The sequence below is a fragment of the Bos mutus genome, chromosome 4, assembly GCF_027580195.1.
Source record: "Bos mutus isolate GX-2022 chromosome 4, NWIPB_WYAK_1.1, whole genome shotgun sequence".
In the NCBI taxonomy this organism is placed as follows: Eukaryota; Metazoa; Chordata; class Mammalia; order Artiodactyla; family Bovidae; genus Bos; species Bos mutus.
In genome coordinates this window covers 87,789,187-87,811,176 of record NC_091620.1, presented here as the reverse complement: position 1 = coordinate 87,811,176, position 21,990 = coordinate 87,789,187, and the positions used below count along the sequence as shown (strand labels likewise).

Genomic DNA, 21,990 nt, shown 5'->3' with positions numbered 1-21,990 from the left:
TGAGCCGGTCAGACATGGAGCATGGAGACCAGGATCCTTCGTCCATGGGTGCTGCGTGCAGGAAACCAGAGGAAGGATCTGATCTAGCGAAGCTGGAAAGACGGTTCAAATGTGAGCCTCTTCCATCAAGGAGCTTACCACTTGGTAAGGGAGCTAGACAAGTCCCCAGGTCACCATGGCGAGGATCAGCGTTGTAAGGGAGACACAGCACCATGGTGCAGAGAAAGTAAGAAAATCCACTGAGACTTCACAGACGCTTCACAGCAGCGTCTGACCTGGATCTGAACTGGGGTCAAGGCTAGAAAAGCGCTGGGAGCGCAGAGGCAGGATGAGGAGCCCGGGGAATGCATGGGGGTAGGAGGGTGCATGCGGAGGGGCGGCTACTGCAGCTGAGCCTGAGGGTAAGAGATGGGGAAGCCTCAGGTTGAGAAGTGGGGCTCTGAGACAGGAGACATCGCAGCCCAGTCACTTCCCAGATGTGGGGACTTGTCCATTCTCACCTCCCCACGCTTTAGCTTCATCATCTGTGAAACTGGAACAGTACCTGCACGTTCCCAGGGAGGCACATGAATTTAGTGTACTTGACATGAAAAGCGTGTCGTCCTGGGCCACAGAAGGCGTGAGGAGAGGGTGGGCTTGGGGGCGGGGGGGCCCTGGGGCAGGCATGACGGAAGCAGGAGCAGCCGCTCTGTTCCTTGATGCCCGCTGCCCACCACCCTCACGCTCACACCGTCCACGTGTCCCCCACTGCTCGGGGGGCGGGGGTGGACCCAACAGGCCGCCCTCACTGCCCGAGCACACTCAAACGGAGGGACTGGTGAGTTCTGAATGAGGGAGCATGGTGACCGGAGCTCAGCTGAAGGAGGACCACAACGGCTGAAGAGAACAGAGCAGGGAAGGGATGAGGTGAGGAACGCGGAAGACGTTCAACGCCCTGACGAGATGGGCGAGCAGCGGGAGGGGTCAAGAGCTCCAAAGACAGACAACCAGCGCAGCAGGAAATGCTAAGTTTCCTATTTCCCTCGAACAATGAAGATGGATCCTAGCGGCTATCAGAAGTACATCTGGGGCTGGAGAGAAAAGCTACACCATGAACAACAGGAGGCAACGGCTGAGACCAGGCCAAAGTGGAAGGTCTGAAGACGAAACTGTGGAGAACAGCCACATGTGGGGACAGGAAGTGGAAGGGAGGCCCACCAAGAAGAGAAGGTGTAGGAGAGAGAGACCCAGGGCAGTGGAAGCAGGCGCTGAGGGGGCCACACGCTGCAGAGGCATCAAGTAAGCTGAGGGCCCCACAAACGGCCACGACACGGGCGCTTCACTTATATAATTAACTGCCTCCCTCTGCTATCGCCCAGTAGAAGCTGGGGGGGTTTAACTCACTGCCTGTGAGAAGAGGCTGTGGTCCAGGGAGGATGAGGAATTCTGAGTGCCGTTTTGAATTCAGAACAAGGCTGCATACTCCGGCCACACTCTTACTAAGTCACAACACAAACCTTCAGGAATCTACCTCTCTGAGAACTGTAATCTGTGTCAACCACAGATCAAAGGAATTAATGAAGAATCATGCTTTTGCCAGCAATTCCATGAGTGAGGTGCAGATGGAGCCCCACGGCAGGGGCACCAGGCGCACGGTCAGCACACACTCCCACGGGATCCGCCTGCCCCCACCAGCTGGGTGGGAGCACTCCCAGTACAGCCTCACCACGGGCTGCGCCCCAAAGGGGCGAAGAGAGCGGATCTGATCGTGTGAGGCCTTCACTGGGGAAAAAGAATCTTGTACATAGAAAGGATTCAAACAGCAAAATTGAGCGAGGCACCCTCACCAGATTCTTAAAACGTGAAGGCACGAACGATAAAATAAGATGCTCAACAATTAACTGATACCACCAATTTAAGACCATGTTCATATAAAACATTATCCAAACCAAGATCCAGGCTTCCAGACAAATGCATGCCTTGGAAGGACCCACCCATACCTGCTTCCCTGACTCCAGCGAGTCAAAACTATCACAGCTCTCCTCGGATGAGAGGGTTTCCATGGGAACATCATCTCGGAAACCAACGAACTCTTCGTCATCACTGGGGGCGTTAAAGATGTCAGCCACTTCCTTAGGGATCTGTTTTGAATTGGGAAAAAAAAGGAGAACAAAATCAGGGACTGTTATATTCACTTAGGGAAATTTTCTCAAGGAGCAGGAATTACCATCCCATGACTTCATCCATCTGCCATGGCTGCTCATAAGACCCCAATAACCATGAGCAAAATGTGCCTCAACTGACACCTCATGGCAACCAGGGAAGGGGTAGAAGAGAAGAGTTTTTCTCTTCAAATTCTAGAGCTATATCCTATCTTACAAGGAATGTCAAGGCCATACATATTTAGATAACAGGCATTTTTCTCTAGACAAAAAATAAGAACATTCTTCCCTACAGTGGATTTGTCTTTAAATGTCATGCATGTAAAAAAATTATATTCCTTATCACTAAGCTCCTCTTTTCTTAGTTTCCACCTATAGTTATTTTTTCTTTTCTTTGTCATATGAAAGCTCATATAATGAAATAAAGATTTCTTTTCTATATTCTGAATCAATTTAAGTAGTTTAGAATTAATTCTATTAAACACTATTACAGGCAATTATTCCCAGAGAGAATGTTGTTAGCACACTTAATCTAACAAACATGTATTTGCTGAGAGTTCATTTTTATATGTTGACTACCTATTTGTTCCCAACTATGTTGAAAAAGTTCAAACACACAGAAAGGTCAAAGAATAGCACAAACATTTGTATGTGCTTCACCTGGAACCCCCAGTTGCTTTTTTTCTCTTTCTCTCAACAAATATTAGATTGAACCTTAGGCATCTGCTGATATTTGAATGTTTCCAACCTAGGAAAACAGTGATTTAATATGAGGCAACCTAATCCACATATGCAGATAACACCACCCTTATGGCAGAAAGTGAAGAGGAACTCAAAAGCCTCTTGATGAAAGTGAAAGTGGAGAGTGAAAAAGTTGGCTTCAAGCTCAACATTCAGAAAACGAAGATTATGGCATCTAGTCCCATCACTTCATGGCAAATAGATGGGGAAACAGTGTCAGACTTTATTCTTCTGGGCTCTAAAATCACTGCAGATGGTGACTGCAGCCATGAAATTAAAAGATGCTTACTCCTTGGAAGGAAAGTTATGACCAACCTAGGTAGCATATTCAAAAGCAGAGACATTACTTTGCCAACAAAGGTCTGTCTAGTCAAGGCTATGGTTTTTCCTGTGGTCATGTATGGATGTGAGAGTTGGACTGTGAAGAAAGCTGAGCGCCAAAGAATTGATGCTTTTGAACTGTGGTGTTGGAGAAGACTCTTGAGAGTCCCTTGGACTGCAAGGAGATCCAAGTAGTCCATTCTGAAGGAGATGAGCCCTGGGATTTCTTTGGAAGGAATGATGCTGAAGCTGAAAGTCCAGTACTTTGGCCACCTCATGCGAAGAGTTGACTCATTGGAAAAGACTCTGATGCTGGGAGGGATTGGGGGCAGGAGGAGAAGGGGACGACAGAGGATGAGATGGCTGGATGGCATCACTGACTCAATGGATGTGAGTCTGAGTGAACTCCGGGAGTTGGTGATGGACAGGGAGGCCTGGCGTGCTGCGATTCATGGGGTCGCAAAGAGTCGGACATGACTGAGTGACTTAACTGAACTGAATCCACATATGTTTCAAGTAATTTGCAGACACCATACAATTCACCCTAAAATACTTTAGTACACATCTCCCAAGAATAAGGACATTCTCCTACAGAATCACATAACTATAATCTTACCCAAAATAATACTTATTCAATAATATAATTTATTATTTTCAGTTATGTCTTTCATAACTTTTTAAGGGCAAAAGGGATCCACTCAAACAAGGATCACTCATTGCATTTGATGGTCCTCTTATGACACTATTTTTTGTTGCATTTTGTAACACTGACGTTTTTTAAACAACCCAAGAAAACTGCCTTGTAGAATCACACATTCTGAGCTGATCTGATTGTTTTCTGATAGATTCAAGTTAAATATTACTGGCGCCAGTTCTATACAGAGGACATGTGTTTCTCAATGCTTTGTATTGAGAGGTGCAAAACGTCAAGCTGCTGCTGCTGCTGCTGCTAAGTCACTTCAGTCGTGTCCGACTCTGTGCGACCCCATAGGCGTCAGCCCACCAGGCTCCCCTGTCGCTGGGATTCTCCAGGCAAGAACACTGGAGTGGGTTGCCATTTCCTTCTCTAATGCATGAAAGTGAAAAGTGAAAGTGAAGTTGCTCAGTCGTGTCCGACCCTCAGCGACCCCATGGACTGCAGCCTTCCTATTAATTAGCAGTATCTTTAATTATAAAACTGTCATATATAAAAATATATGGAATATATACTTAGGAATATAAAACTATATATATATAAAATATATAAAAATATATTCCTAAGTATATGGAATAGTATCATGAACACACATGGGAATACCCTAGTAATGATTCATCTATAGCTAGTCTTGTTCCATCTGTATCCATACCCAACTGCCCTCCTTCCAATTTTAAAACTGTAAATATACTGTAATTTCACCCTGTGTTAGCAGCAAATATAGAGTCTGTGTCCAGAATTATTAACTTATTTTTTTCTACTCCCAAATGTATTTGTATCAGGATCCAAATAAGGTCCATACGTTGGTCAGTACATCTCAAGTCCTTTCTCATGTCTCCTTCGTGTTGTCTTCTCACAACTCATCTTTGAAGAAACTGGTTCTTCTGACTGTAGAGTTTGCCTGAGTCTAGAGGTGTTTGGTTTTCTGGTTTTTGCAGCCCCAGGATGGTATTTAACAGACTCTTCGGTCCCTTTGGATTTCCTATAATTTGGTGGTTAGATCTAGAGGCACAGTCAGACTCAAGATTGCTTCTTTTGGGCCAGACTACTTTGTGGGCAGTGCTGTGTTCTGCAGGTAACCCAAGACACCTGGTTTTGCCTTTAGTGCTGATGTTATTTGACCATCAGGTTAAAATGGGGTCTGCCAGGTATCTTTTTAGCAAAAGCATCTTTATAGCCCTTGGTACTTAATAACTAGGGTGACATTTGACATTCTGGATAGACATTTGACTATCCATTCTCTCTGAGAGCAGTTTCAGTTGTTAACTTTCATCTGAATCAATTACCACTTCAAGGGTTACAAAATGATTTTCAAATATTAATACTATTCCTCTTTCATATACTAGGTGGTATTCTCCTGCAATGTAATATTCTCTCTCTTCCGGTCTGTCCCTCTCTCCCTCCCTCCCAGGTAGTTTCGTGGACTTCTTTAAAGTCTACTCCTACTACTAAGTCACTTCAGTCGTGTCCGACTCTGTGCGACCCCATAGACGGCAGCCCACCAGGCTCCCCCGTCCTGGGATTCTCTGGGCAAGAACGCTGGAGTGGGCTGCCATTTCCTTCTCCAATGCATGAGAGTGAAAAGTGAAAGTGAAGTCGCTCAGTCGTGTCCGACTCTTCGCGACCCCATGGACTGCAGCCCACCAGGCTCCCCCGTCCATGGGATTTTCCAGGCAAGAGTACTGGAGTGGGGTGCCATTGCCTTCTCCAGGGGAATCTTCCCCACCCAGAGATCAAAGCCGGGTCTCCTGTGTTGCACGCAGATTATTTACCAAATGAGCCATCAGGGAAGGTAGGACAGAGCAAAGGTGTCATAAATACGTTCCATCTAAGTTCAGTGTGACATCTTGAATTCATACCCAGCATGACAGGATTCTCGCTCATTTCCCTCAGTAGTATCTCCCTCCCCGCAATGAAAACCCCAATTTCCGGTACTTCTCATAGACCTACCCACTTGCTCTATCCACAATACACACTAAACAGTTTCAGACATCCCACCAACACAGCTCCCAACACCACTGACAACAGCAATCATTCCAGCTCAAGACTTCTTTGGAATGCGTGCTATCCTCGGGACAGTCCTGCTAGGACCCAGGTCTCCTCCCTGAGATAACCGGCCCAGGGCTGTACTTGGGCACGAAAGGCACTTCACGTGTGCCCCACATGTCATCATGTGCTACGTAAGAGAGGCGCCCTCAGGGTCGGGGTTTAATAAACTAATTTTTACTGCTACAAGGAGACACGCTTACGTGAAACACAGTTTCTTTTAACACTGGTGGCATGGGGATGAAGAAAGAGATGGCCATTAACTAGTACAGTTTGAAGCCACTGCCTTTATTCATGCTAAGGATAAGCAGTTTCCCCTGCCTTTGCTTTTGCAGCATCAGTGCAAACACTGACATGGCAAACAAGGGCAAAAAGTGTCTTAATATTATCATGACAATAACTTTGTCCTCATGGAACCCTGAAAGGATTTCAGGGTTTCCCCACACCTCCCTTTCAGTAACAGCTGCACTAGCATACACAGAGATGTGTATTCGAAAGCTTCCTGAATTCTTTGGATACTTGTTTTCTGTGCATTGAATTAGTTTAACAGTCAGGCTCATCTGAGAGATCACTAATCCCTAACTGCTCACTTTTATCATGATTTTAATGATTCCTGTGTAACAATGATTAGATGGCCAATGGTTCAACCAAAGGAAGTTTAACACTTGGCTTCCAGAGAACACAAATCCAAACTCTGAATACAAGATTAATGATGTGAGACAGTTAATTACAAACCATCTAATGAAATCATTTCAAGAGACAAGCAGACACTTACAGAATTAGAGTTCCACTAACAATAGGAAAAATACTGTTAACATGTATGCTAAGATGCTCCTAAAAAAAAAAAAAGCCTAAATCTGAGACGGTTCTTGGGAGAAAAATTAAAACTCTTCCTCCTTTAAGAAGGTGAATTTAACAGTGTTTAGCTCCTTTGTCTTTTCAAAGACATGTTTTACTGTTGTTTAGTCATCAGAACCAATACAACCAAGAAAATACTCTTAGCAGAGAAACACAGATGATACTTATGGAAGTACGTTAGACTTTACGTAACAGCCGTTGAGTTCAGTCCCTTAAGTGGCACTTTTTGACTTATCATTCTATGAATCAAAAATCCCCGCTGGCCCAGAAGCCTGCTTTGACATAAAGAGTTAATGAAGAAGGAGCACCCAATGCCTTACGGGAGGCATGTGTAAGGAGTGGAGATGCTGCTGATGCAAACTAACTGCATCCCGGTCAATCGCATTAGCCCTGGGGCCAGCGTCACAGCCGCCACTGCGGGGAGCTGTGTCTGCCCTGCTCCTCCTCCTGCGTCTGCTCCAGGGGTGCCCAGAGCAAGGCTGTGATTACCCATCAGGGCCAGAAGCAAAGAACGCACTTTCTAAAGAGCAGAGCGCTACACACTCTTGGGGCATGCAGGGCTCTTCGTTTCTTGCTGCCCAACTTCAAAAGGCATTGAGAGAAGCATTTCAGACAGTCATAAGCCCCGGGATTTAACAAAAGTCTGTAAAATATCCACATGTCTTCAGTGCAACAAACTAACAGAGGCAACCAAGGCGGCAAGGATCACGTGCGAGGGACCCAAAGGAAGTGACGAAGGAGGATCCTCAGGGACATGCTTCTAATGTGAGACCAGCTACACAGGTCGACACTGTAGGCCCCAGGACTTGTCACTTCCCCGTTCCACTCAGCAGTGATCCATTCAACAGCTATTATGTGGCCTGGACAGAGCACACAGACCTTTCCCCAAAGCTTATGTTCCACCTGATTACAATGCCAATCAAAGAGACATCAAAACAAACCAAAAACATAAAAGCAAAAAACTGAAAACATTAAATATTCCCAACTAGTGCATTATACTTACAGTGGTTGACCTTGCATAGTATTAGGATAAATGCAGTCTAGCCAACCAGAAAGGAATCAAAATTCTCTTCGAAAGTGAAAAGACTTATATTCACAGCTATGTGACCTGGAATAGGTTGTGTGACTCTACTGAGCCTCAGAAGTCTCAACTGTAAAGAGTAACAAAAGGCGCTATTCTGCGTACTTATGGTTCAGATGGTAGAGAATCCACCCGCCAGTGCAGGAGACCTAGGTTCCATCCCCGGGTTGGAAAGATCCCCTGGAGAAGGGAATGGCAACCCACTCCAGTATTTCTGCTTGGAGAATTCCTATGGATAGAGGACCCTGGAGGGCTATAGTCCATGGGGTGGCAGAGAGTCAAACATGACTGAGCGATTAAGCAACAAAATTTTTTAAAAACAGCCATTTTTTCCCTTATCCTTTCATATACACTGTATGTATCTTTTCACTCTGTCCTTGTTGGGATAACAGTGTATCCTCAAAGGTCAACTGGGAGCCCCTAGATTCAATTCTGTGACCGGAACAAAGACACTAGGATGGAGTTCTCAGCACCTGACATGGGCCTGGCCTAAAGCAGGTCATCAATAAATCCTTGCAAGCATCTGGTCTTGTAGGCATTTCCCCAGGGAACGTGTGTTTCCTAGGAAAGGTGCATGGGGTCAAAAGATGCAAGCTGTCACCTTTCTCTCCAAGAGGACTTTCTCCCAGAATTTCTGAGCACCTATATGCAAAGTAGTCACATTCACTGCACCTCTTCAGAAACGACTGCAGACTTCACTTACTTGCCCTGCAAACCACCTTGGGGCTCATGTCTGGGACCAAAGAACTCAAACTCAACAGGCTTTGGAACCAAGCGGGCGGGAATGACCGCAGCAGCTCAGGGAAAGGCTGCGTGGCACAGTGCTGACTCAAGTCCAGGCAGGATGGTCACTCCCGCATCCCAGCAGCGCAAAGCCACCAAGTCGTGGGGCTCCAGTATGCTCAACCTTCAACCTCCCCAGAGAACTGAGGAATCTTTAGTCTTGGTGAGAAATCTCTCAGTTATAAAATGTCAGCTTCCAATTCTAAGGACCAAAGATTTACAGGCTGGATCTAAACTCATTCAGGGAAGGCACGTGGCAGAACCCATGGTGCTTTGCGGAACACCAAGGACATCTTAAAAGTCAAAATTTCAAATGTTACTGACAATCTCTCTAACTAGTGCCTGGCAGTGGAAGTACTGGACACCCAAGTGTTAAGAAAATTAAAAGAAAAACTTTAAATTCAAAATAACCACTGGACCACCAAGGAAGTCCCAGGAAGGGCTATGCGGGAAACACAGGTTCCATCTCTGGTCCAGGAAGATCCCATGTCGAGGAGCAACTAAGCCTGTACACCCTAGAGTCAATGCTCCAGAACAAGAGAAGCCACTGCAATGAGAAGCCCACACACCACAATCAGAGAGAAGTCCCTGCTCATCACCACTGGAGAAAGCCTGTGAGCAACAGCGAGGACCCAGTGCAGCCAAAAATTAATGTAAAAACGTTGTAGAGAAAAATGACCCTTCCCTTGTTCATAGTACTATTCGCAAAGCTACAAAGCAGAGGCAATCCAAGTGTCCATCAACAGATGAATGGATAAACAAGACGTCATAAACACACACAGTGGAATAAACAAGACGTCATAAACTCACAGTGGAATGTTGTAAAGTCTTACAAATACTGAATCACTGCCCTGCACCCTTTAAAAGTAACACTGTTATAGGTCAATTAAACCTCAGTAAAATTTTAAAAAAACACAACGAAAAGCACACCAGAGGCCTGGTATTCTGCGTTTCCAACAAGCTCCCATACTCTGGTTTGCAGAACATGCTTTTAGTATAAAAGGTCCAGTTCATTTTCTGTTCCTGTCTTAAGGGATGTGACTTTTCCTATTTCACAGTAGCTACTCTTGTATGAATCTTAACCTCCTTCCTACAGGCAGGTAATTCTCATGGCACACTCTGGATCTCACTGGCATCTGTCTTTCTCACCCTGCCCAACTCCAGCAGCAAGAATAGAGTTGTGCATACTCAGAGGTCCTCAATAAATACGAGTAACTGATAAGCAGCATCAACAAATTCATAGAAATAAAGAAATTTTCAAATCAGGTAAAAATTTCCAAATCAAGACTTTTCTGTATCTCAAAGATATTTAAATTTATTCCTTCTAGATTAAAACAAAACAAAACAGCACCCAGTCAGGAGGAACATATTTATCATCTATTAGTTTTTGAAGGAGAAGAAACTGAGATTCTCTTTAAAGCCAATTTATTGGAGAGCTGATTTTTATGAAGCGTCAGGAACTGTTTCTTTTTCTAGGAACACTAGTGTGTATTTCACCTGGAAACAAGATTCATTTTAAGCCCGAAGGAGCAGTACAAAAGAAACGTGTGTATGCTACTACAGTCTCCTTATTCTGAAAAACTGTTCTGAAAGTAATTTTGACAGCAAGGACAGCAGAATTTGCAGGGTCTACTGTCTTGGATCTGTGTAAGGAGATCCTTTACACAAGGAAAAGCATTCCTTCAACCCTCCACAAAGGGTGCTGTTTCATATCATTTTCTCCATAAACAATGCCATTTCCTTACATCTCTTATGATTAAATCAGTTTGTTCATAAGAAATGCACACGCTGTGCACTACTTACACAACTCAAAGTGGATCAGACCTAAACATAACACCTAAAACAGTAACACTTGTATTGTTTCACAAAGGAGAAAATCTTTGTGACCTTGGGTTCTTTACAGATTTTCTAAATGTATAAACTAGACAATTAAAATTAAGAGTGCCTACTCTTCAGTAAACACTCTGAAGGGAACGAAAAGCCAACAGGAAAAAATACCTGCAAATCATTCATCTGATAAAGGACCTATACCCAGAATATATATAGAACTCTCAAGAACTTAACAATATAAACAAATAACTCAATTTAAAAACACACAAAAGAGGTGAGCAGACATTTCACCAAAGATAAATGGACGGCAGATAAGCACAAGAAAAGACACTCACAGTTGGACATCAAGTCATTACAAAAATGCAAATTAAAACTACAGTGAGATATAACTATCTACCTACAGTTCAGTCAGTCATGTCTGACTCTTTGCAACCCCATGGACTGCAACACGCCAGGCTTTCCTGTCCATCATCAACTCCTGGAGCTGGCTCAAACTCATGTTCATCCAGTCAGTGATGCCATCCAACCATCTCAACCTGCTGTTCCCTTCTCCTTCTGCCTTCAATCTTTCCCAGCATCAGGGTCTTTTCCAATGAGTCAGCTCTTTGCATCAGCTGGCCAAAGTATTAGAGCTTCAGCTTCAGCATCAGTCCTTCCAATGAATATTCAGGACTGATTTCCTTTAGGATGGACTGGTTGGATCTCCTTGCAGTCCAGGGGACTCTCAAGAGACTTCTTCAACACCACAGTTCAAAAGCATCAATTCTTGGGCCCTCAGTTTTCTTTATGGTCCAACTCTCACATCCATTCATGACCACTGGAAAAACCAGAGCTTTGAACACCTAACAATACCAAGAGCTGACAAGGATGTGGAGTGACTGGCACTTTCATAAACTGTTGGTAGAAATGCAAAATCATATAGCCACTTTGGAAAACAATTTGGAAGTTTCTTATCAAGTTAAATATACACTCAGCACATGATCCACCAACCCTGCTCCTAGGTGTCACCCAAGTAAAATCAAAGTTATGTTCACACAAAACTTGCAGTTAGCAGTTTTATTCTGAAACCAACAAACAATCCAAGTCAACTAGAGAATGGATAAACAAACCGTGGAAAAATCACACCACAGGATTTAACTCAGCAATAAAAAAAAAGTGATAAACACAACAACAACATGAATGAATCTCATTACTATGCCAAGTGGAAAAGACTATACACTGTCTGAATACACCTAAGTAACATTTGGAAAAGGCAAAAATATAGAGGGAAAAAAACGTATCAGGAGTCAAGATGGTGGGGGAGTAGGAGGACGTGGGGTCCATCTCTGCACACAAGGCATCAAGCACACCTACAAATGGAGCAGCTCTCACAGAACACCAGCTGAACACCAGCGGAGGCCTCGGACACCTAAAATGACAAAAAAGGTCCCCATGTAAATCACAAATTGATAGCCCCACAACTGGGTGACCTGCAAACTGGCTTCATAAACTCAGCACCTACAGAACATCTAAAAGGACAATAAATGCTCCCATAGCCAAGATGGGTCTAGCTTTAGCAGCTGTAGACTCTGCGGGCATGTACACGTGGGGGTTGAGCCAGACCAGAGTCTGAGCTGCTCTCACAGAGCCCACAGTGGGTCCAGATCTGTGATCACTGCTCCAAATCCAGGAACCTGACTTCAGTGGATCTGTGCCATGGCCTAGTGAAAACAACGTCTGAAAGACACCAGGGCCAATTACAAGCATGCCCATAGTTAAGGTGGGGCTGAGAGCAGGGCCAACAACAGTGTAATCGAAAGCTCATGCAACAGGTAAACAGCTCCAGATGAGGGATACTCAGTAGCTTTCCTTCCAGTGGGCGTGCTCCAATCTTGCCTACCTCAGGCTGAGGATCAGAAACACAGACAAGAAACAGATCTGGGGATTTCCACTCCAACATCTAGGGAGCAGACCCACCTCTGACAGGGCAGTGACAACCATAGCAAAGGGGAGGCCAGTTCAGGCCTGGTCACCACAACGTTGGTCACACCTCCTACCGAGGGCATAATGGCTCAAACACAAACCAAAAATAAGAAAAGGGCAATAGAAACATACATATTGATATTTACCTTCAATTAAATGGATTAAATGCTTCAACCAAAAGACACAGACTGGTTGAATGGATACAAACACACAAGACTGTACATTCGCTGTCTACAAGACTCACTTCAGACCTAGGGACACATACAGACTTAAAAGAAAGGGGATGGAAACAGATATTCCATGCATATGGAAATCAAAATAAAGCTGGAGTAGCAATACTCGTATCAGACAAAACAGACTTTAAAATATGGATTGTTACAAGACACGAGGAAGAACATTACATATGATCAATGGATCAATCCAAGAAGATACAACACTTGTAAATATACATGTACCCAGGATAAGAGCACTGGAGAAGGAAATGGCACCCGACTCCAGGGTTCTTGCCTGGAGAATCCCAGGGACAGGGGAGCCTAGTGGGCTGCCGTCTATGGGGTCACACAGAGTCAGACACGACTGAAGCGACTTAGCAGCAGCAGCAGCAAGATAAGAGCACTTCAATATACAAAACAAATACTAACAGCCATTAAAGGAGAATTCAACAGTAGCACAACAAAAGTGAGGGACTTTTAACTCCTCACCGTTAGTCCTCATCAATGGACTAATCATCTACACAGAAAAACCAACAGGGAAACACAGGCCTTAAATGACACAAAAGACCAGATGGACTTCACTGATATTTACAGAGCACTCCATCCCCAAACAGCAGAATATACACTGTTTTCAAGTGCACCTGGAACATTCTCCAGGATTGATCGCATGGTGGGGCACAAAGCAAGTCTTGCCAAACTTGAGAAAAGTTAAATCACATCAAGCATCTTTTCCAACCACAATGCTACAAGATTAGAAATTAAGAGAAGAAAAAACCAAAAGCACAAACATTCGTGGAGGCAGAAAAAATCGATGGATCACTGAAGAAATCAAAAAGGAAATTTTAAAAAAGCACCTAGAAACAAATGACAACAAAACATAATCCAAAACCTATGGATACAACAAAAGCAGTTCTAAGAAGGAAGTTTATAGCAATGAAATCTTACCTCAGGAAACAAGAAAAATCTCAAACAACCTAACCTTACACCCTAGAGCAACCAGAGAAAAAAGAACTAACAAAGTCCCAAGTCAGTAGAAAGAAAGAAGTCTTAAAGATCAGAGCAGAAATAAATGAAATAGAGATGAAGAAAACAATAGAAAAGACCAATGAAACCAAAACTTGGTTCTCTGAAAACATAATATCGATAAACCTTTAGCCAGACTCATCAAAAAAAAAGGGAGAAGGCTAAAATCAATAAAATTAGAATGAAAAGAGATGTTACAACGGACATCACAAAAATAGATTCATAACAGACTAACACAAGCAACTATATGCCAATGCAATGGACAACCTAAGAGAAATGGACAAATTCTCAGAAAGGTTCCATCTCTCCAAAATGAACCAGGAAGAAATAGCAAATATGAACAGACCTATCACAAGAACTGAAATTGAAACTGTGATTTAAAAGACTCAACAAAAAAAATGTAGAACCTGATGGTTTCACAGGCAAATTCTATCAAACACTCATTTAGACAAGAGTGGACACCTATCCTTCTAAAACTATTCCAAAAAATTGCAGAGGAAGAAACACTCCCAAACTCATTCCATCACCCTGATACCAAAACCAAAGATACCATAAAAAGAGAAAAATTACAGGCCAATATCACTGATGATCATAGATATAAATATCCTCAACAAAATACTAGCAAACTGAATTCAACAACACATTAAAAGGATCATGCACCATGATCAAGTAGGGCTTACCCCAGGAATGCAAGGGTTTTTCAACATTCACCAATCGGTGCGATATACTGCATTAACAAATTGCTGAATAAAAATCACATGTATAAAAATAAAAATCACATGTATGCTGAATAAAAATCAGATGTAGAACACGCTTTTGACAAAATACAACACCCGTTCATAAAAACTTTCCAGAAAGGGGGCATAGAAAGAACCTACCTCAACATAATAAAGGCCATATATAACAAACCTACAACTAACATCATTTTCAATGCTGAAAAGCTGAAAGCATTTCCTCTAAGACCAGAAACAAAACAAGAATGTCCACTCTCACCACTTTCATTCAACATAGTTTTGGAAGTCCTAGCCTTGGCAATCAGAGAAGAAATAAAAGAAATCCAAATTAGAAATGAAGAAGCAAAATTGTCACTGTTTCCAGATGATATGATATTACACATAGAAAATCCTAACAATGCTACAGAAAACACCAGAGCTCATCAATGAATTAGGTAAAACTGTAGGATACAAGATTAATACATAGAATCTATTACATTTCTATATAATAACAACAAAAGATCAGAAAGAGAAATTGAATAAACAACCCCATGTACCATCACATAAAAAGAATAAAATACCTACAAATAAACTTACTTAAGGAAGCAAGAAACCTATACCTCGAAACCTATAAGATGCTGATGGAAGAAATCGAAGATAACACAGATAGAAAGATACACCATGTCCTTGGATTAGAAGAATCAACACTCTCCAAATGACTATACAACCCAAGGCAATCTACAGACTCAGTGCAATACCTATCAACTTACCAATGGCATTTTTCATAGAACCAGAACAAAAAAAAAAATTAAATTTCTATGGAGACACAAAAGACACCAAATAGCCAAAGCAATCTTAAGAAAAACGGAACTGAGGGAATCAGGATCCCTGACTTCAGGCTATACTACAAAGCTACAGTAATCAAAACAATATGATTACTGGTACAGAAAAAGAAATCCAAACCAATGTAACAGGATGGAAAGCCCAGGAAAAAAACCATACACCAATGGTCAGTGAATCTTCAACAAAGTGGGCAAGAATATACAATGGAGAAAAGATAGTCTCTTCAATAAGTGATGCTGGAAAATCTGGACAGCTACATGTAAAAAAAAAAAATAGAATATTCTTCAACATCATACACAAAAATAAACTCAAAATGGATTAAAGACCTAAATGTAAGACTGGATACTAAAAATATCTTAGAGGAAAACATAGAATATTCTTTGACATAAACTGCAGCAGTCTCTTTTTGGATCCATTAGAATAATGGAAATAAAAACAGAAATAAATGGGGTCTAATTAAACCGATAAGCTTTTGCACAGCAAAGGAAATGATTTTAAAAAAAGGAAAAGACAACCTATGGAATGGGAGAAAGTAGTTGCAAATGATGCAACCGACAAGGGCTTAAACAAAATATACAAACAGCTTTTACAACTCAGAAACAACAAAAACCAAACAACCCAACTGAAAATGGGCAGAAGGTCTTAATAGACATTTCCCCAAAGAAGACATACAGATGGTCAATAGGCACATGAAAAGATGTTCATGACTATTAGGGAAATGTAAAAATCAAAACTACAATGAGACATCACCTCAGACCGGTCAGAACAGCCATCATTAAAAAGTCTACAAATAACAAATGCTGGAGAGGGCGTGTAGAAAAGGAAAACCTCCCACAGTGCTGGTGGGAAGGTAAGCTGATGCAGTCACAATGGAGAACAGCACAGAGGTTCCTCAGAAAAACTAGCAATAGAATTACCATATGACCCAGCAATCCCACTCCTGGGCACGTACCCAGACAACACTATGACAAATAATAATTATAAACAATAATTATAAATATGTATGAAACATCAGAGCTTCAATACCTACAAAGAAAACACTGACGGAATTGGAAAAAAAGGCTCTTCTACAATAATAGTTGGAGACCTCAATACCGTACTTTCAATAATGGATAGAAACACCAGAGAGAAGATCAGCAGGGAAAAACAGGAATTGAACATTATAAACCAACTAGAACTAACACACATAGATAGAACAACAGCAGAATGTACGTTTTCCTCCCAACACAACACCCAATAACAGCAGAATATGCATTTTCCTCAAGAGCAAATGGAAAACTCCCCAAGACAGACTGTATGTGACACTAGAAAACATGTGAGTATAAATTTAAAAGATTAAAATCACATAAACTATCTTTGTAATAATGATAAAAGAAAACTAGAAATCAGTAACAGAAGAAAAACTGGAAAATTCACAAATAAGTAGAAATTAAACAACACTCTTAAACAACCAGTGGTCAAAGAAGAAAACACGAGGGAAATTAGAAAATATTTTCAAAGAAGTGAAAGCAAAATATACTAAAACCTATGTGATGCAGAGAAAGCAATACTAAGAAAAAATATATAGCTATAAACATTTATATTAAAAATGATCTCAAACCAACAAACTAATTTTATATTATTAGGGACTAGAAGTACAGTAACTAAACCCAAAGGTTACAGAAGGAAGGAAACAAAAATTACAGCAGAGATAAAGAACAGAAAACCAATAGAGAAAAATCGTAAAACCAAAAATTAGTTCTATGACAATAACAGAACTGACAAACTTTTAGGCAGACTGTTTAAGGAAAAAAGAAAATCCAAATTGCTGAAATAAAGCAGAGGCATTACTACTAGTTTTACAGAAGTAACAAAGATAACAAAAACAGTACTTTATATATATTTAGGGGCTTCTCTGGTAGCTCAGTGGTAAAGAATCCACCTGCCAATGTAGGAGACACGGGTTCAATCCTTGATCCAGGGAGATCCCACACGCCGTGCAGCAACCAAGCCCATGTATCACAGCTACTGAGCCTGTGCTCGAAAGCCCGGGAGCCACAACTACAGAGCTTGTGCACTGCAACTTCTAAGCCCCGTGCTTCCTAGGGCCCGAGCGCCACAAGAGAAGCCACTGCAATGAGGAGCCTGTGCACTGCAGCTGGAGAGGAGCCCCTCAGTGAAACCAGAGAAAAGCCCACGCAGCTACCGAGACCCAGCCAAGCAAAAAGCAAGTAAATAATATTTTTTAAAAAAGAGTATTATGATCAATTGTATGTCAAAAAACTAGCTAGATGAAATGGGTAAAACACACAACCTTCCAAGACTGATTCCTCAAAAACAAAAAACCTAAGGAGATTTCTAACTAGTAAGAATTTGAATCAATAATGAAAAACCTCCCAACAAAGTAAATCCCAGGACCAGAAAAATTAACACCAATCCTTCTCAAATTCTTTAAAAAAAAAAAAAGTGAAGGGGAGAAAACATTTCTTACCTCATTCTATGAGACTGGTTACTATTCTGACAGCAAAGCCAGACAAAGAACCTACAGGAAAAGTACAGAGCAATAGCCCTTACGGTGCAAAATTCCTCAAAAAAAAGGCTGGCAAACCGAATTCAGCAGCTCAGATTATACAAGATGACCAAGTGGGATATATTCTAGCATACAGTATGGTTCAACATATGAAAACCAATCAATGTAATGCAAACACATAATCATCTCAACTGATGCAGAAAAAGCATTTGACAAAATTCAGTATCTTTTCATGGTTTTAAAAAGTTCCACAAAGAATGGAAGGAATCATTATCAACCTAATAAAGGCCATATACGAAAAGCCCACAGCTAATATACTCAATATTGGAAGACTTAACACTTTCTCCTATGATCAGGAACAAAACATCTACCTTCACCACTTCTATTCAACATAGTATTTGAGCAATTATCCAATGAAAATAAAAGGCATCCAAATTGGAAAGAAAGCATTGAAACTGTTTGCAGGTGATATAACTATGTAGAACATCTAAAGATCCCATAGAAACTGTCATCACTATTTAACAAATTCAAGTCAAATCAGTAGCATTGCTATACACTAACAAGGAACAATCTGCAAAAATTCCATTTATCAGAGCATCAAAAAAAAAAAAAAAACTCTTAGGGATTAACTTGGGCCATGAGGCTAAAGACTTACACAATGAAAACTATAAAAGACCACTGAATGAAATTAATGAAGACATAAATAAATAGAAAGATATTACATACTCATAAATTGGAAGACTTAATATTGTTGAGATGACAACACTACCCAAAGCTATCTATATACCCAACGCAATCCTCATCAGAATCAGGGTAACACTTTTCTGCAAAAACAAAAAAGCCCTTCTTAAAATTCATGTGGAATCTCAAGAGGCCCTGAAAAATCAAAACAATCTTGAAAATGAAGAACCTCACTGGAATAGTCACACTTAACTGATTTCAATACTTACTACAAAACTACACTAATCCAAACAGTAGAGTCCTAGCACAAAGATGGACTTTTAGATCAATGCAGTAAAACACAGCACCCCAAAACAAACCCTTGACTAGATGGTCAAATGACTTTTGACAAGGATCCTAAGACTGTTCAATGGGGAAAGGATAGTCTTCGACCAATGATGCTGGAAAAACTGAATTTCCACATGCAAAGAATGAAGCTGAAACCTTATCTTACACCATCTAGAAAAAACTAGAAATGCAAAGAATCTAAATGTTAAAAGCTAGAACTATAAAAACTCTTTCCTTCTTGGAAGAAAAGATAGACGGAAAAATTTATGACTTGGCTATGGCACCAAATGCACAGACAATAATAGGAAAAGAATATAGATAAATTGGACTTCATCAAAATTAAAAAATTTTCTGCACTAAAGGATACTACCAAAAGAATGAAAAATACAACTAGAGAATGGGAGAAAATATTTGCAAATCATGTATTGATACAGGGTTAATATCCAGAAAATACAAAGAACTCTTACAGCACAACCAAACACCAATTTAAATATTAGCAAAAGGCTTAAGCAGATATTTCTCCAAATATATGCTGATGGCCAATAAGCAACTGAAAAGATGCTCAACATCACGAATCATTAGGGAAATGCAAATCAAGACCACAATGAGATATCACGTCACACCCATTAGGATGGCTATTATCAAAAAAATAGAAAATAAGTGTTTCTGAGTAAGCAGAGAAATTGGAACATTTAAGTACTGCTCAGTCAGTTCAGTTCAGTCGCTCATCGTGTCCGACTCTTTGCGACCCCATGCATCACAGCACACCAGGCCTCCCTGTCCATCACCAACTCCTGGAGTTCACTCAAACTCATGCCCATCAAGTCAGTGATGCCATCCAGCCATCTCATCCTCTGTCGTCCCCTTCTCCTCCTGCCCCCAATCCCTCCCAGCATTAGAGTCTTTTCCAATGAGTCAACTCTTCGCATGAGGTGGCCAAAGTACTGGAGTTTCAGCTTCAACATCAGTCCTTCCAATGAACACCCAGGACTGAGCTCCTTTAGAATGGGTTGGTTGGATCTCCTTGCAGTCCAAGGGACTCTCAAGAGTCTTCTCCAACACCACAGTTCAAAAGCATCAATTCTTTGGCGCTCAGCTTTCTTCACAGTCCAACTCTCACATCCATACATGACCACAGGAAAAACCATAGCCTTGACTAGACGAACCTTTGTTGGCAAAGTAATGTCTCTGTTTTTCAATAAGCTATCTAGGTTGGTCATAACTTTCCTTCCAAGGAGTAAGCGTCTTTTAATTTCATGGCTGCGGTCACCATCTGCAGTGATCTGGAGCCCAGAAAAATAAAGTCTGACACTGTTTCCACTGTTTCCCCATCTATTTCCCATGAAGTGGTGGGACCGGATGCCATGATCTTCGTTTTCTGAATGTTGAGCTTTAAGCCAACTTTTTCACTCTCTACTTTCACTTCATCAAGAGGCTTTTTAGTTCCTCTTCACTTTCTGCCATAAGGTTAGTGGTTACGAAAAAGTGTGCAGCCACTGTGGCAAACAATATGATAGTTCCCCCCAAAATAAACACAATTATCATACAATCCAGTCATTTCACTTTTAGGTATACATTCATAAGTATTAAAAGCAGGGATTCAAACTGATATTTTACACCAATGTTTATAGCAGCATTATTAAAGATGGCCAAAAGGTAGGAACAGCCCAAACGTCCATGCATGCATGAATGGATAATATATAAAATGTAGCATATGCATACAAAGGGTTATTATTCAGACTGTAAGAACAGGTATCTTTGAACCTTGAAAATACACTAAATGAAATACATCAGACATGAAACAACAAATACTGTATGCTTCCAGTGAAATTCACAGAAACACAAAGTGTTTCTGGGTGATTACTATGGACTGGAGGGAAGGAGAAGGAATGAAGAGAATTGTTTAAAGGGTACAGTTTCAGTTCAGGATGATGAAGAGGTTCTGGGTATGAACAGTGGTAATGGTTACAACAACAACGTGACTGAACTAGATGCCACTGAGTTATACATTTGAAAATGGTTAACATAGTAAAATTTATGTTATGTATATTCTGCCATCATAAAAAAAAAAGGCAGAAGAAAAAAAAATCAATGCTATTTTTAAAAGAAAACGTAAGTGGGAGGAAACTAACAGACGTGTCTGTATCTAGGGTTTCGAATAGCTGTTCAGAAGAGTAGCCTACGAACCAAACAAAGTTTTGGCAGATGTCCTGGGAGGGAATGGAGCCAAATCACTTGGGAAGTTCTGGGTAATTTCCTTTTCCAAAGGGTCAGCAGACAGGAAATGTGAAGCCAATGTTAAGACTTCAATGTACTCTAAAAGACTGATGATCAAATCAAACTAGTCTGCTCTCAGTGGTTTTCAACAAGCTGCTATTGACATTTTGGTGGCTTCTCCCTCTGGGACATTTCTGCCCTGCCTGATACAGGGCACTGACATCCCTGACCTCTGAAGCCCTGGCAACAGGCACATTCCCCGACTTTGGACAAGCCGAAAGTAGCCCACTTCTGTTACACCCATGACACCAGTTCACTCAGATGAGAACCACAGATTCCAAACTGAAACACACGCCTCTGCGTCTGTCAGACAAGACAGATTACAAAGCAGCAGCAAACGATCCCACATCTGAATGATCTAAAGCAAGAAAGCCTTCTTTCTCGTGCACAGGACGTGTCGGTCCTGGGCCAGCCAGGTGGGCCACTGCACACGGTCCTCACACAGGATCCAGGCTGACAGTTTCCACCGTCAGGAGCATGGGCACAGGGAGCATAATGAGGTAGATGAGATTGTCACCTGGACGTGACACACTAGACTTCTGCTCACATTTCATTAGCCAGAGCACATCTAAGTCTTGCCTGTTTCGGGGGCCAGGAAAATGCATTCCTCCCATTTATCGAAAGGACAAGAATATTTGTATAGAGCTCTGATGGCTACCAAACTATGACTGGAAAGCGTTCCGTGAAGTAGAAGACGCTGTGTCAATGTTCATTATTAAAAGTGATTGCAGAGTGTAATTGTACCAACGTGTGCTAAAGGACCCACGAGCAATGAGTCACAGGGGCAGGGTGACATGGGCACTCTACAGTCAGTGTCAGTGAGGTGCAGTAAATGCAAACGGGGAGGTCAGCCCAGGAGGGCACCTGACCCAGTCACAGCGTGATTACCAAAGAATTCCAGGGGCCACGAGGTCAGCCACGTCCACACAGTCAGCCCAGAGGACATGC

General features: G+C 41.8%; 1 protein-coding gene across 1 annotated transcript in view; it reads right to left on the bottom strand.

Moving 5' to 3' along the window:
* CDCA7L (cell division cycle associated 7 like) overlaps positions 1 to 21,990 on the bottom strand; it is a 43,014-nt gene that overhangs the window by 11,662 nt on the left and 9,362 nt on the right. The window contains exon 2 of the mRNA XM_005901244.3: positions 1,980 to 2,120. Coding sequence (XP_005901306.2) covers positions 1,980 to 2,120 — 141 coding nt within the window. The remainder of the gene's footprint in view (positions 1 to 1,979; positions 2,121 to 21,990) is intronic.